At 37.0% G+C, this 17,918-nt stretch overlaps 1 protein-coding gene across 3 annotated transcripts in view; it reads left to right on the forward strand.

The window, feature by feature from the left end:
- The window catches only part of GCT (RNA polymerase II transcription mediator), a 178,404-nt gene that overhangs the window by 26,285 nt on the left and 134,201 nt on the right, over positions 1–17,918 (forward strand). For all 3 annotated transcript variants that reach the window (XM_089825525.1, XM_089825527.1, XM_089825526.1), the window contains exon 2: positions 6,650–6,704. In XM_089825525.1, coding sequence (XP_089681651.1) covers positions 6,681–6,704 — 24 coding nt within the window. In that variant the 5' untranslated portion in view covers positions 6,650–6,680. The remainder of the gene's footprint in view (positions 1–6,649; positions 6,705–17,918) is intronic.

Consider the following 17,918-nt stretch of genomic DNA (forward strand, 5'->3'; position numbering starts at 1 on the left):
TGTTCGGATTTAAACTTGCAAGTTTTATATCAAAGGTTTTTAGTAAATATCTCGAAAGGGATATTACACTATGATGAGCTAACTCTATCAACTGCATAGACTTGTCAAAAATGAGGACATTACAATTCTCGAGAGTTTGATCATCTCAGCAAACAAGGGGAAGAATATGGACAAGGTTTCAAACATATCTATTGATGATGAACCTCTGAATAAGACGATGGAGCAGAAAGGGAAGAATGTGCTTTCACAAGGGAAAGTTGTTGAGAAAGGGCCTAAGGAGGCGGATAATCAAAGAGACAATTTGGGCAGCGATGAGGATTACTTGATTCATAACAAGGACAATGATGACCGTGGTTATTTGAAGGCGATCTTTGGTAATCCAGGGCTAATGTAGAAGGACATTAGTAGTTTGAAGCAGCAAATGCAAGACATTTCGAGAGAGTTTGATCAGCTCAACAAAACTACTAGAGGGGAGAGAACTTTGGGACAATATATTGATAGACTTTCTGAGGTGATTGGTAATGCTAAAGAGGTTAAGAATCTTATGAAATGAGTTCCACCCTTGGAAGCCAAGAATAAAGCTTTGGATCAACTGATTAAAGATTTCCAAAAAAGGTTGGATGGTATGGATAACAGAGTGGTCAATATGGAGAAGACAGTCAAGAAACTTGTTGACCAGAATTGTTCTATTCTGAAGACCGTGACAACATTAATACTTTGTTGAACAAATTTGAATAGGGGAAAGGTCAAGGCTCCAATGACATGAAAGATGACCACAGATCCAACAAGCGTACAAGGGCTAACTCAAAAAAGATTGAGGTTGTGAGGCCAAAGAAATAGATGATCTAAAGGCCTCTGTGGATAATGTGAACATCCTTGCAGACCAGGCAGTTGATTTACTGAAGACCTTGTAGTTGTCTTTGTGCTGTCTTTTTGTTGTTTTTTCGTGTTGGTTGTTTTAAGGCTTCTTGTCTTAGTTCTGTTCTTAGGTGCTGATGCACAGTTCTTCTGGGCTTCTCCACTCTTGTTGTTATGTTCCTATGTAAAAGGTTTTGAGTCCTTTAAAACTTGTTTTTACTTAATCAAAACTATCTAGTACAATTATAAACCTATAAAAATCAAAGAATTGAATGCATATTTTTTTGATAATAAACAAATATTCTAAATAAATAATAAGTATAATATTATGAATTTATACTATTGTCAATAATTAATAGTTATTATAAATTATAATATATTATTAATAATTTAATAGAATATAAAATTATAAATACATTTATAAATTTATTAATAGTAAATGTATATGTGTGATTATAAATTTGTGTCTAATATCTATAAATACAGTATCTAAAATTTACATTATGAAATACTCTATATAGTATACACTGAGATAGTATAACTATATATATAATAAAATATGTATAATTGTATTTATAAATTATTAAGCACAATCTATAAATGCAATTTAAATTTTCTAATATACTATATAATAATATTATGGACACCATTAGATAGCAAGAAGATGTTTTCAGTCAAAACTCTCAGTCTGGCTTTTATATCAGCAATGGCCCATGTGACATTAAGTCCGAATGTGTTGTGGATAGAGTAATGGATGATAGTGTGCATGTTATTGATGATATTGAGGAAGATAACATGAATATTGATAGTCATGCCATTCTGATTTGTATGACAACAATGAGGATTTTTTACATCATGATGATACTGTGGTAGTTACAGATGTGCAAGACATTCCTTTTGAGTTACCATACGACATTGCTTAAGTGTTGGACACATTGGATGTGGATTGTGATTGGAATTCTTGTCAGGTTGAGAGATGATGCAGTTGTTGGCATGAGTTCCCAGGGTGTGCATCTGATGGCGGTGCAATGATAGTGGAAATGAGAGCTTGCGGTGATACTGTAAGATAAGTAGCTATTTTCGTCCCAATTGAACCATTGTTGAGGTGTTTAGCAATATGCATGCAGTTATTGATGTATACATTGATGATAACACACATGTTGATGATGAGGTGAGCAATGTAGAGATGTCATGTTATAGTATAGATCAACACAATGGCAAGGTTCACTTTGTAGACAATCCTATGTTTGAGATGGATGCAACATTGTCTTATGACAATCTGCTTTTTGAGGTTGATTTTGATCACTCACCTGAGTGGAGCTAGATACAATTTACACCATTTGTAGACACAATTCAATTTCCTATAGAAACAATTGGTGATATTCCAGTATCGACAAATTATGACGTGGCTACATCCATTGTAGTTACATGTGTTGATACATTTGGGATTGTGCATTTTAGAGAACAACGAGAACCCACATGTTGTATTGGGTTTTCCACTAGTTACATCCATTGTAGATGTTGTTGGCGATGAGCTGGATGACAGGGGTTACATTTAGAGCTATGACAGTTAGTGTTTGACCGAGGTGGGAGCTTTTTATCGTGAGTGAATAGGGAAGAGTATTCTTCATGCCCTGCTAGATCCACACATAGAGTACTTGATGATGCGTTAGTGTGGATTGGTTTTGAGGGTGTACTATCCTTTGGGGGTTTAGTATTTGCCATCTATAGTAGATGGAATCAGTGGTTGCAAGTTGGATTTCTTGCAGAGTGAGCACATCCATGGGAGCCTTGCAGAGGATGTTTCGAGCTTTTGTCCAGTATTTGGGATCCATCTAGTACTAGGGCTTCAAATAGGGCCCTTAGAGAAGTTTTGGGATGTATACATGGTGCCGAGTATATATGGTCTTACTTTTGACTCTCATGTGTTTGATCTTTTTTAGGTGCATAGTTAATTGTGCATGTGTCAAATAGTGTGTGTGTTAGCTCCCCTTGTGCAATTCAAGGAAGCAAGCTTTGTCAGCTTTCTGAGTTGCTTGTCTATGAGATATTCTCTCCCATGGCATCTACAATCAGATTCATTTTAGTTTGGCAAGTTTTGTTAGTTAGATTGGTTATGATGCCACAGGCACTAGTTCGTGATCACAGGGACGTTACACAATTCTACCCTTGGGTCCTGGGTGGACTATTGTTTTATTTGTTTTTGAGGTTGCTTGGGGACATACAATCTTAGGGAGGGCGGATTGTAATGTCCCTATTTTTGCCAGCATCAGAGTTTGAGAAATTAGCCTATTATTGTGATTTTCATAGGCTAATTATTGTGGATAGAGGGTCTCCCGAGGTAGAGGCTTGGCTATGGGAGAGTCTTGTCTTCTTCACAATTCAGTGTGTTCCAGTTTGGTTTTCCTTTGACTTAGATTGGACTTTGTTTGGGCTTAGTTTCATGCACCTGCTATTTATGACAAGTCTGGTGATGATTGAGAGGGACCCTTTCAATTTTAGGAAAATACATTTGATCACATGGGGAAATAATAGGTGTGACTCCTATTTCAAATGATATATTTAAAGGATAAGTATTTTGGGAGGTATTATTATTTTAGTGGCCAAATTATCATTTAATTATTAAATGAGAGCTTCTAATGGAAAGGTGTATTGATGTAGGCTCTTTAATGAAAAGTGTGAGGAAGAAGCCAAGTTGCATTGTAAAAGAAACTTTATGGAGAAAAGAATTCATTCTTGTCAATTTCTTTTTAATGACTTGTGAAGATTCTTGAGGGTTTGAAGGTTGAGAATTCTTGAGGACTGATTCCTCTTGATTTGTGCATCAATTGCTGTTGTTGTAAAGCAATTGAATCAGCATTCTAGATCTGTTTCGAGCATCTAATTCACTGCTGTTGCATAGTGAATTGTTTTGTGTCATCCAAGTAGGAGGGTTTCTTATGCATGATACATTGCTGAAGCTGAAGTTTATTTGATGATGTTTATTCTACATTGCTCGGCATCCCTTTCCCATTGATTAGTGACCTATATTACTGCCATTGGAGTGCAAATTGAATGGCTGCGTTCATTCTAACTGGGCAGTGTTTGAGTTTCTTGGCTGGAGCAATCTGCTAAAGGGTGAGATGTAGAGTCCCCTAGCAGCTTAATACTGAATTAGCTGCGCTTCATATGAGGGTTGTCTCCTATTGAGTTGGTGTGGAAATTATCGCTGCAATATATACGAATGTCAAATGCCCTACATGTTCTTTTAATTAGTTGCTTGTCTATTTATGATTGTAATAATTGCCATAATTCATTTAGCTTGCATGCCAAGTCTTTGTAGAAATGTCTACTGGCTGCAGATGCACATTTCACGTGTAAATCATATGTATGCATTTGAATGGTAAAAAAAGATTGCATTTGTACTTCAGTTCTTTGCTTGGATATTTAATAACCTTTTGCAAGCATCTAAACTAAATTTGAATCTATTAAGAGCAAGCAGAAGTAATCTGAAAATGAAGGACAGCAAGATAGAGGTTTCATGCAAAGTGTTTGACAAAATGTCAAACATCCAAAGTGAAGTAATTTGATGTTTGTTGGAGTTAGAACTGGTTGGGGGTTCTTACAAAGATAGTCCTAAGCAAGATCATCTAGGAATGACTAAGTATTAGAATCTCCATGTATCCCTATACTTTTTGTCCAAACGGCACTGGGGAGGGGGGTGCTCGATTTGTGAAAAGGCCCACAAAGTGTTATAAACATGACACAAAATGTCACTCTTATGTCATGATCTGCTTGGTAACCCAATCTAGATATCCTTAAGAAGGATTTGGTTTAGGAACAAGTCCTTGGTAACCCAATCTAGATATCCTTGAGAAGGACTTGGTTTAGGAACAAGTCCTAGAGATGGGGCAAAAAACAAAGCCAACACAAGTGCTTTAAGATAACACTTCTCTTTTACTTGTAGCTCTCCCTCTTCAAGAGGAGTACTAAAGGATGAAACAAAAGGCCCATTATGAACTAAGATAGATCACCCCAAACTACATAGGCATGAAACCCCCAACAAAAATTATAACCCCTCAACAAAGTACAAGAGGCACTTTTGTACAATTTTTACAAACTGACTAGCCTATCTCAACTGCTATAATGTTTTTAATACTTTTCAGAGAAAAATGCTTGCCAAAAGGAACATCAGAGGTTACAAACAAGTTCTTTGTTATTTTGGATTTGTTTCTAAAAGAACTTTGCCAATATTTGACTTTCTATTGAAAATATATGCCTGATGCAAGAAAGGGAAAAGTTAACAAATTTGATGCTTCAAGCAGAATCTAGAAAAATGACTGAGACAATAGTGAACTGCTCAGAAAGGTCACTTTTGGGGTGGTGCTAAGGTGATGTTGCTAATTAAGTAGGGTTGATATTGCTAGATTTGGGGTAATGTGTAGGTAGAAATAACTTGCATTTCCTAGTTGGTTGTAGAGTGGTTTGCAGGTGGGACGTGGGTGGAATCTGCCTTTAATAACAGCTTTTAAGTGGTGAGGTTTAAGCCCTCCTAGCTGGGTGTGGCTAGGGGCTTGGTCCTCTATGTCCACATGCTGCAAACTGGGCAGGCAGTCAGTGATAAGACTCTGAGATTTGGCCATTGGGGACTTTGCGCTACTTTTTGATGTCTATGATAGGTGGGACTTCTGCTGATCCACCACCCAATATAATCTTTGCCATACATTGTACCGCATGCTGAAAAACATGCTAACAAAAAATGAAAATGATTGAACTGCCAAAATTTGAACGACTATAGTTGATGTCAATATAGAAGAGAGTATTATCATACATCTGACGCAATTTGTTTTCTATCAAGTATGGATCAGACAATACAAAGAAATTGTATGATGTAAAATGGAGATGTCTACATAAAGAACTTGTACTTGTGATTGCTCTAAAAATGATGGTGTTAATAGTTGATTCATAGATTTTTGAGCCTTTAAAATTCAATAGCAAGGTTTGTTTTACTCTAGGATGCATTCTATGAAAAACATGGTAAAACCTTCCAAAAAGGAGTTACTAAAAGGACTCATAGGTGCATAAAATCTCCTGCATTACCAAATGACCTTCCACACAAGAGAAGAAGCTTGCAGATCTAAAGCTTTGAAACTATGTTGACTGAAAGAACTCATAGGAACAAGAATCTTTTGCAACACCAAATAACCTTCCACATAAGAGAGAAGCAATGAAAGAATGCTATATTGCCAATAATGGTACAATTCATACAAGATATAACATCATAATGCCCAGTGAAAGTAAAATGTCCTAAGAAAACGAGCTAGATGTGAATTGGTCCTAAAAGGGAAATTACTCAGCCGCTAAGCCTTGTTTACACCAACATATCTGATTGACAATTGGAATGACTTTTGAATGGAAAGGTCCTTAGTTCTTTCATGGTTGCGTCTGTAAGACATCTGTAATAACTTATGTAATATTCTATGTTTATATTAGACAATGAGATTATCTTATAAAGATTTTAAAATATTACATGTAAAATTGTTGGGGCAATCAAAATGTTAGTTGGGATTATATTCAATTACAGCACTAACTTGGATACGTATTTATTGCTTGTTTTTATGCTCACTTCCCACTTGCATTACACTTTTCATTCAGAAGTGCTGGTTTCCAATATGTGGGTCTTTTTGCTCTATGGCTCTATTTACTCTGATAGTATTTTCTTTCAATTTTTAATCACGTGTGAGAACTAAGGTTTTATTTACTTAATCTATTGGTTGGAAACTTTCATAATGGATATAATTGCTCAAAACAGGAAAGTCGCAGCAGGTGGAGCTACTGGAACCATGTGGACTAACATCTTTAGAGTTGTATGTACTTGTAATCCTTTTACCCGATCATATATGTTTTTTCGAGATGCAACTTCATTGAGTTGATGAAATTTTTCATATTTTCCGTTTTTGCAAGATATTATGAATGGAAATACCCATATCAAACATTGTTTGCTTGATTAAAAATTAAAATGTTTTATTCCAAGTGGCTGACAATTATAAAATATGCTTGCACATTAATTACCTTTATTAGGATGTCCCATCAGCAACCTGTTGGTTGAACTGTTGTGAAGTTTTTTTTTCATGTCTCCTCAATGAATGATTTGTTCCTAGTGCTGTTTAAGTGATTACTATTCCAGTGCTATACCATACCATTTTAAACACAGTCTTGTCAGGGCATTCATACACCACCTTTTTTATGAGTATGATATACATAATTACTAAATATATATTTTCTGGTAGCTTATTATCAGGGGGTTGAGGCATAACCTTTCATGGCGATACAATGTATTTGGTACTACCGTACTGGGGCTAATCATTTATTGCACTGTTCATCATCAATTCAAAGGGATACATGATTATGAGAATGGCAGTTAGCTTTAAGTAGCAAAATTATGCCAATCTTCCTTTTCCCATCTGCACTAGACAAACAAGTTAAGAATGATATTGTTTGTTGACTTGTGCATCTATCTACGAGTTCATGTGAGCGCACATTTACACTCACACGTCTGAACATGGATTGATGTTTGCACACACATAACATTTATATTCAAAAGGGATCACAAAGCCACATCAAGTCTGGGCACATGTATACTGTAGTTCGTACCAGAACTTTTGAGTTACTGGTAAAAAAATAGCACAACCTGATGTTAAACCATTTGTATGTGGCATATCTTATAGTCTAATGTCAAAATAACAGGTTGAAGGGAAGTTACATACTGCTTCTCTTTAATAATTTAATAAACAGAAACTAGTTATCTAATTGGGTACAGCCGTACAGATACAAGGACTTGAGTATGCTGGTATGACAATATCCGTTTTGGGGCTGGGTAGATTATGGGTAATATATATGTATGTATGTATATATTCACTTTTTAGACCAAAAGCATGAATTAAGTTCAAATAATCACATAACATGCATATAATAGTCAAAAGAAACATATTGTACTACTTTGATGCCAATTTATCTAATTTGGATATCATGATGGACATTGTTGTTCAATAGTAAACAATAAAATGAACAATTATTTATCATCGTAAATGGCATTAGATGATGGGATAGGTTAGGATGACTACAAGAAGTGGCACTGGCTTTTAAACTATGCTGACTATCCTCGTCTCAGAAAACAAATTTCATTGGGCATGCAGTGGTAAGATGCAAGTTAGCTTCCTCTAGCTTTACACCCCACAGCTTTATTGCCATTTCTCTGTAGTTAGTTTGTTTTGTGTGAAAAAAGGTGTTGGTTGGAATGCTTATAAACTAACTTTTCTACCTTTGTTGATGCTAATTGGTTGCACTTTATTGAGCGAACGGAGGAGAATGTACTTGATTCTTCATGAAGATGGACTTGAAACCTATTGAGGCAAAGTTAAAGAGTTACGATCTATAAATTTATAAATCAAATTTCAGGCTTGAAATACATTATTTCAATAATGGGAAGAACTTAAATATAGATGTTTCTATAAATTGAAATAAATCAAATTTCAAACTTGACATAAATTATTTTGATAGTGAGAAGAATTTAAAATTAGATTTTTTTAGTTGAATACAATCTTGATCTGAAGAGGTTATAGATGTCAGATGCTTGGTCATAAAGCAATTGCCAATTGTGGGCATCCTTCTTGTATTTGTCATGAAGAATGGAAATACATTTACCATCAGAGTGTACAAACTCAACAAACTCATTCATAACTACATTGACCACATCATTGTTAGGGAATAGTCTAGCAAACACTATCCTGTACCCTTTATAGAATTCAATATCTTTTTATTATGCAACTCTTTTCAACAAGGAAGTATCCTAATCCCATTATAGACTGGAGTCAATGTAAAGGCAAAAAAAGGGAATTAGGTGGTCATTTTGTTTCAACACTCAACAAGAGTTGTTAATGCCTGTTGGAAGGAAGTTTCTTCAAGATCTTGCTCTCTTATTTATGATAGTTTATATCTTTATCACTTAGTTTGTTTCTGGATTAAATAGCGTGTCTCTTTTATTGCATCACCATTTTGGATCAGACTTGCCGATCCATCAGCAGGATGTAAAAGAGTGCCTAAAGATGTGAAAAATTAAATTGCAGACTTAGACTCACTCAAGGTCATACTTGAAGGCGTGAAGATGAGAAATCACACCTTGAACAAGGAGGACAAGAAACTGAAAAAAAAAAAAAAACTTTTGAAAAAGAAAAAGAAAAAGAGACCAGTTGAGAAAATATACTAATATTAAAACATGTCACATGAAAAGAAATAATGGAATATACAACTAAATAAATATGCATAAGAAATTATAATAGTAATATATAAATATTAAATTTAACCAAAAAATATAGGAATGAATATGATAAAAAATATAATGTAGAAAATAAAGGGAAGATAAATATGAGTAAAATTAAAGCAAAAAGAGTAGAAAAAGAGTGAGGACTGTAATAATGAGATATATTATATAGTAAATGCATAGTAATAGGTGCAAGGTGAAAACAAAAGAAGAAAAATAAGTATTATCCAATAAAAGGCAAGAAAATAGATGGGTGCAATTAATTAGATAAGTAATAAGCAACTAAATGTGACCAAGTGTTAGAAAAAATGTAAATTAATGATATAAAGTTGAAGAGAAAAGGAAATATGCTTTTAATAGAAAATAAATAAATAAACAGAAATGAAAAAAGAAGCAAAAGAAAAAATATTTTGTTATATAAGTCTAATTACAAGAATGATATATGATTATAATGCAATTTAGTGTTTTAAAATTGCATCATAATAATTGTGAAATAACGTAAGAAAATAGGTCAATGATATTGAACACCGCTAGATGCTGGGATGGGGGGTGGGTGGTGGAGGTGAGTTGGTGTAAACAAACTTTTGACAGTTCTGTCATAGTCAATTACTAATTACTTTTCACATTTCTGTCATAGTTTCTCAATTACTAATTATTAATCCAATTAATTATCATTAAAATACATAATTATAAAAGGACATACACATGAACACCAGATTACGTAGAAAATCCAATGTGCGAAAACTATGGTGAGAATTTTACTCACAAAATGAAATAAATGATTGCACTGTTTTAGGCCAAAAGCCTAGAAGCTCATTGTCCCTATTGTTTTTAGGTATACTGCTAGGGAACTCACTGTTCCAAAGAGAAGTTGCACAAGAAATATAGATCTTCACAATGCTACATAGAGAGCGTACTATTTGCAGTAGACAAAGAAAATCTGAAGATGTAGGATCTCCTGATTAGCTTCTTTAACCTTTTTGTGAGATACATCATCGGCATAACTTAGTCTTCACATTCGATCCCCTCATATTTTTCAATAACCTTACACACTATCATACTTCATTCATCCATTTAACCATGCACATATAATAGTTGTCCATCGAAAATATCATCAAAGTCAGCCTTGAGAAAAAAAGCTAATATGAGTGTATGGTTGACCGTTATGAGCAAAAAATTAAATGCGGTCTACCCCAGGAGACAAAGGGGACCCAAACACGTCTCAACAAGTCTTCTCTCAATTACTAATTACTTTTCGCAGTTCTGTCATAGTTTCTCAATTACTAATAATTAATCCAATCAATTATCAATAAAATACGTAATTATAAAAGCACATACACATGAACACCAGATTTACGTGGAAAACCCAATGTGGGAAAACTATGGTGAGAATTTTACTCACAAAATGAAACAAAATGATTGCAGTGTTTTAGGCCAAAAGCCTAGGAACTTCTTGTCCCTGTTGTTTTTAGGTACACTGCCAGGGAACTCACTGTTCCAAAGTGAACTTGCACAAGAAATATAGATCTTCACAATACTACATAGAGAGCATACTGTTTGCAGTAGACAGAAAATCTGAAAATGTAGGATCTCCTGATCAGCTTCTTCAACCTTTTTGTCATATACATCATCGGCATAACTTAGTCTTCACATTCAATCCTTTCATATTTTGCAATAATGTTACACACTCTCATACTTCATTCATCCATTTACCCATGCACATATAGTAGTTGTCCATCAAAAATATAATCAAAGTCAGCCTTGAGAAAAATAGCTAATATTATTGTATAGTTGACCATTATGAGCAAAAAACTAAGTCCAGTCTATTTACCGTATGGGGTAAATGAATTAATGCACACAGACAATAGATAAGAACAACAGTACTCCTTTTATTATTTGCATATGCCAAAGACGTTACATAATGCTTATGATGATGTTACAATGATTCTGAAGGGTGTATAAATACTTTCCGAAGAACCTTCCCCAAGGGGTCCGTTGGCTACATAACAAGAACCTTCCCGAAAGCTCCGTTGGCTTCATAACAATTACCTTCCCGAAGGGACCTGTCGGCTACATAACAATTACCTTCTCGAAGGAACCCGTCGGCTACTCAATATTTACCGACGACATCATCCCCCCAAAAGGAAAAATTGTCTCCAGATGACAATTACAAAATATCTGAGACAGATTAACAAAATGGAATACATTAACTAACTAACTACAACAAGATAAATCTATTTCTGTGACACCACTTTCACATTCGTCTCGCCTGTACCAAACTGGTCTCCAAACCATGTTGCATCTGTAGCCTCTACTAACACAATACTGTTTCTTTAATCAAGCTGGTCTTGATAGCCACCCGTGGCGCGTTCTCTGCTTCCAACTCTTGGTAACTTGAGCCAAGTCTCGCAGTACTGCCTTCAACTGGATGATTAACTCCTCTCGAGTTCTCTATGCATCCCTCAAGACAGCTTCACGTCCAACACCTACTCCAAGTGCTCCAAAGTGTATCACCCCTCTCGAAAGGCTTACTCTGTTGATCTTTCCACCTCTAGCACACTATGCTTGCACAGCTCCAGGTGTCATCAACTGGTTACACTTCCCACGATTGATAACCGCATCAACTGGGGGTCTAGGGGAATTGCCCCCAGCGGGGTTGAGGGGCAGCGCCCTCGCAGGGTCCTGGGGCAGTGCCCCAGGTGTGCTCCCTGTCGTGATACAGGGTGGGGTTGAGGGGCAGTGCCCCCGCAACCAACATCAAATTAACACTCTCAAACCCACACAAAACTCTATGGAACACACCATTTTTGTGATTTTCTTCCAATTCCACACTCTTTCTGGCAACTGCTTGTTTTTTCTACCTGTTTATGTCTTTCCCTTCCCTTCGACATCATACATTATTTATTCTGAACATTTTTGATTCATTGTCGTTTTTATTTATTTATTTATTTTTAGCTCTTCCACTTCCTCTTTCTTGCAGACTCCATTTGTTCCTCTACTGGATTAGGTTAGTTATTTCTCTGTACGAACCAATTGTTCTACAAATTTCTCTGCTTCCCAGGCGGCCGTACAACCCTCTTTGCTGCTCTGCACTAGCCGTATATCACTTGATTTGCCTTACTGGGTGAATGCCATATGTCGTATGGTCTCTTGTTATCTTAACAATTTTCTCCCTTGGTTGTACACCGTGCGATAATAGTTTCCCTCTCTGTCCCTGTACGACTGTACAACACTAAATTTTATACCAACCTTGCTATGCATACAGGTTTTAAACTTGTTGCGCTGCTCACTTTTTCCTCCGTACGGTTCTTTTTCATTTTGTTGAAGATGCCGTAGGGTTCACTTCCTCTTCTTTTTTCATTGAACATCGTACTTCATGCCTTTATAAGCCCGTCACCACCATACGCTTGTCTTGTTGCTTGTTCAAACACCATATGCTATTGGCAATATACAATATGATACCGTACGGTCAAGGCCGTACGAGTGGAGTATGCTCCTTTCTTTTAAATGTTCCTTCATGCCGTACGGTGGTATAGTTGCCTTTGGATGATGTTCTCTTAATCTCCGTACAGTGATTGCATATTGACGTACATATGATGGCCGTACATTGATTCTCTTTCCTTTTTAAAATTTTTTTAAATTTTTTATATAACTTTTTTTTCATCATTTTTTTTTCTTTTTTCTTTTTCCTACAATCTATTTCTCCCTCTGAGTTTTGTCATTCTCCGACGATGAGGGGCCAATTCTGGCATGGTACATCTTTAGCTTCGAACCGTTGATTGCCTCTCGTATTTCTTGTTCGTCTAATGTCCACAACTTTATTGCTTCGTTATCACCTACCTCCTGGATTTGGTATGGCTCGACCCATTTGACTTTAAACTTGCCTTGTTTGATTTCGTTTTGACCGTCATACTTCAACACCAACTGTCCTAGTTGGAACTTTTTCAGTTTTAGGTGTTTATCATGCCATGCTTTGCACTTGTTTTGCGTTACCTACTTGGCCCATTGTGCCTGCAATCATCGCTCATCAAGTTTATTTAAGTGACATGATCTCTCCCTCAAGTTTTCCATATCGCCCAATTTGTTCTCAAAACTCGGTACCATGAATTTCGTCGGCTGCCACTCCTTGCCGTCAATAACTGTATTCTTGATTTTAGAATCTTACTCTGTACTGCTGAAGCTTTAATTAAACCCTTCCTCTTTTTTTCTTGTGCAGGCCATATGATGTGTTTTCCTTGCTGCCGACACGTTTTTGGTAAATTCGTGGTGTGTTGTAACTTTTTCTTTCCGCGCGGTCCGTTCATTGTGTTTCGTACAGTGGAATCTTTCCTTTTTTTGAGTTCTTACTTTATGTTCTTCCCTTCGGCTTATGTTGTAACCGTCTTTCCTTCTTCTACTTCTCTGTATTCCTTCGGACATTTATTTCCCCCTTCTTTCTCACCTTCGTCGACCCTTAACATATTACAACTCAGAAAGAGCTCTTAATCCTCCATCTGCCAGTGGAAAAAGGCCATTCACCGAATCCAAATCATCATCTGTCGATCCACCTTCAAACCATAGGACTATTTCCTCATTGGGTTCCAATCGCTGCTTTTCTTCATCCTCTTCTTCGGAATCAGATGATATAGCTTTTTTGCCCACCATTTGTGTGTGTAAATCAATAGTGAATCGTTGTCCCTTACTTTCCATTGATAGTGAATTCTTCTTCCAGTCATGCTTCATCTTTGCTTGTATGAGCCATCCTCGGCCTAGAATGGCATTATATCCTCTTCTCTTCAATGGGATGACGACAAAGTCGAGTAGGAACAACTGTGTTCCAATAGTCATTGGTTGTGCCATCAGGATTCCCAACGGTTTGATCCCCTGCTGGTCTGCCGTGAGTGACTGGAATGTAGGTGGCCACAACGTCGGCTATCCCAACTTCTTCTAGGTATCTTCTGGTAGGATGTTTACCCCTAAACTTTCGTTCACAATTGTGTCTGTCAGAACAGTTCCTAGAATTCCCATCTCGACAACCGCCGGATGTTGTCCGGATGTGAGGGCTAATAGCATTGGGTTCGCTGCACTTGCTCCGCTTTCCTTCTCCCTTCGGTCCATTGTACTTGCTCCACTTTCCTTCCCCCTTCCATGTTCTCCTGTTAATTTAGTAGTTGGAGCAATGTTTCTGAGTGCTGATCAGAGTTGAGGCATTGTGAACAGCAGATCCTTCCTCTTGACTGGCACTTTGGTTTGTAATATCTGTCGTACAATGTTCTGTTTTGCATAGTTTCTTGCTGAGGTACCAGTAGTGTCCTTCAAGTGTGCTTTGTCCGCCTGTGTTTCCTTCTCGATTTCTACCTTTACTTCCTCTAATCTCTTCTTTTCCTTCGTCGAGTCGGGCTACAGTTTTGCTTGCTTCCGTGTGATTGCTAGAACCTCCTCTTCGTCCATCCCGATGGTGATCAGATTCACTCTTGATTTCAGACACTTGGCATCTTCACAATCTCCAGGACTGCACCATCTACATAACAACTCCGGTGTGTTTGCCATTGTACAGTTTCGGGCAAAGTGGCCCCACAAATTGCATGCTCGGCATTGTACCATTGAGTGATCTTTCACATCGTACTGAATTCGGCTGTGGCTCCCATTATTATTGTTGGCATTGTTGTTGTTTTGGCCTTGTCTATTATTTCTATATCCTCCCGACGTGGCTCCCTCGTTACTGGTGTTTCCACTCCCTCCTAACGCAGAAGCCTCCTGGGTCAGGAGCACTTGTTGAGGTTCTCTTGTTTTTATATTGAAGGGGCATTTTTTTGTAGAATGTCCCATGATCTGGCAAATCTCGCAGAACTGGTTCTTTGGACAGGATCCTTTCGTGTGACTTTCTGTCTTACATTCTGTGCACCAGAGGTTGTTTCCCTTCGTCTCTTTCTGCATGTTTTTAAAAATTTTCATCATTTGAATCATATCCTTCTAGAGAGCTCGGACCTTCTTGCTGCCCTTTTCATCATCGTTGCTCTCTTCTTTCGAAGAAGCTTCGTCATCTGACTCATATGAGCTACTATTCTTCTTCTTTGTTCATTGCTCGATTGTATGCATCATTGTATGACAATGGCGGCACAATCTTCATCTTCTTTCGTAACTTCGGGCGTAGTCTTTCAATGAACCATATCTTTTGCAACCCGTCCGTTGGCTTACTTTCCATCTTGTTTATTAAGTCTTTTAATTTCCTGGCATATACTCGAACTGTTTCATTCTTGCCTTACTTCATGTTGTATATCTCTGCTACGATCTCATTGTCGTCGTGCAATAGTTGAAATTCGGTGGTAAACTCGTTCACGTTGTCCCAATTGGTTAATTTTTGGGGATCCGTATAAGTGAACCAATCAATTGCTACCCCCCTTAGGGTTGCCAGAAATTTTCGAACCCATTCATTTGTATTTGTTATGCCATTCACCCTCTAAATTGTTTTGCATGTCTTACAGTGTCTGATTGGATCAGCTGTTCCATCACCATCAAACTTGGGCAACTTCTCCTTTGGTCTTGCCATTATTACTTGATTTTGTGTATGGGCGCTGGTCGGCACTGCGACACCGACATTGTGCTGCACTTCGACCCCGACGCTTTGTATTCTGACACGATCGCTCTACTCTCTGGTACCAACGCTTTGTATTCCAACACCAACGCTCTGCACTACGACATTGATGTCATTTCGAGCAAACGTCTTATTCCCAACAGTTGCGTTGTTTGGTGAAGAAAGGTCTTCGTTAAGCGAACTTGTCCTTTTCGGAAGTGTATTATAGATGAAGAGTTCACTCCATGCTCGTGCTCCCTTGACACTTCGAGCCATGAGAGTTAATTTCCTTCCGTTTGGATTCTCTTCCCTCGGCGAATACAGGTTCATAAACTCCTCCATTGTTTCTTCCACCAATTCCACCCGCTGTTGAGTTTCCTCCAATAATTCCTCGGTGCTTCGGTGTTCGTCAGTAATGCGCAGAAACCTTCGTCTGCACTCGGCCTGTTGTGCCAAAATTAAATTTTCTTGCGTAGTGCGTATTCCATCTTTTCTCTTTATCTTATTTCGATCCTTTTTAAACTGATTTGGCATTAGTTTTCATTCCTCTTTCGTTCTAGGTCCATCAAGCAACGATGCCAAATGTTTACTGTATGGAGTAAATGAATTAATGCACACAGACAATAGATGAGAACAACAATACTCCTTTTATTATTCGCATATGCCAAAGACATTACATAATGCTTATGATGATGATTACAATGATCCTGAAGGGTTTATAAATACTTTCCGAAGAACCTTTCCGAAGGGGTCCGTCGGCTACATAACAAGAACCTTTCTGAATGGCCCGTTGGCTTCATAACAATTACCTTCCCGAAGGGACCCGTCGGCTACATAACAATTACCTTCTCGAAGGAACCCGTCGGCTACTCAATATTTAGCGACGACACAATCTACCCTAGGAGACAAAGGGGACCCAAACATGTCTCAACAATTCTTCTCCACATGCTATGATAAAAAAACACACATTGCATCATTCTCCAAAGCCACTCTCAAAGATAATGTGTAAAAAAACATGAAAATGTGTTCCCAATCGGCTCCAAAACATTCTTCAACACACATAATGGTACATGGAACACGACATGCCACAACACGGTCATCCTTTACCTCTTAACTCTTTCCTTTTACTATACTTGCTTTAATTTTGTTCAAACTTAGCCATCACTAATAGCTGAGTAGGCCATAGGCAACACAGATAGCATTACTGCACTTGTGACAACAAATCTCCACCTGCGAAGCACCCCACCAAAAGATATCTGAACTGAAAACTCGACAAACCATCCAACCATGTTCACCAAATAATATGTAAACTACTGTATCATTTATTACTTGTAATCCTTCAAATTTGTTCCTTAATTAGATGCCTAATGATTCTCCTTTGATGGACTGATATATATCTTAGATTTTGCTTAATACCTTCATTCCTTTAATACCACATCAAATTGTGTAAGTCTTATAAATAATGTTGAAATATGATAGCTTCGGTCAGATATATGAATGATAATCAACATGCATGATTTATATGCATGTATATATATGAGTATACATTCTGTATACTGATATATATACATACATATTGATATTGCTTGAAATTGTTTATCATTCAAATGCTAGACCATAACATCATAATAGTTCCAAGTATATTAGCAATCTATGCTTGCTGATTAGAAATTACTGATTGTGATTATTTCATGTTCCTCTTAACTTGATCAAGCAGTGGTCATTAAGGATCATCTGAAAGCAGATATCTTATCAGATTGAGTCTGATTATATCACCTTCAAGATTGATGATTTCATATATAAATTTGTTTTTAAGTGCAAAATCATTACAAATCCCGATTAGTGATTGGGCTTCATCTTAATAATGAAATGGTGCATTTGGTGGGGTATGTCATGAGCGTACATGCCTCCACTTTGTGGAGACACGGCCATTTGTGGACCTGTTCCATCATTACAATATATATATTAGATCTGATCTGCCAAGAAGAGCATTGAAATCAATTAATGCTCTGCCTCTTGGAGATCGGTCATTACCAATATCAGGTTCAGATTTGCAAACTAATTTTCAGTATTTTTCAATATTGATTTGGCATCACATGCACATTTGACAAAGATCAAGATCATCAATATATTCTGATCACTACCTGCAAATAAAGATTAGAGATTAGTAATAATCATATTCTGAAAACTGAAAAGACATTCATTGTT

Source organism: Cupressus sempervirens, chromosome 4 (genome assembly GCF_028749045.1).
Source record: "Cupressus sempervirens isolate cs-2001-9-10 chromosome 4, ASM2874904v1, whole genome shotgun sequence".
NCBI lineage: Eukaryota > Viridiplantae > Streptophyta > Pinopsida > Cupressales > Cupressaceae > Cupressus > Cupressus sempervirens.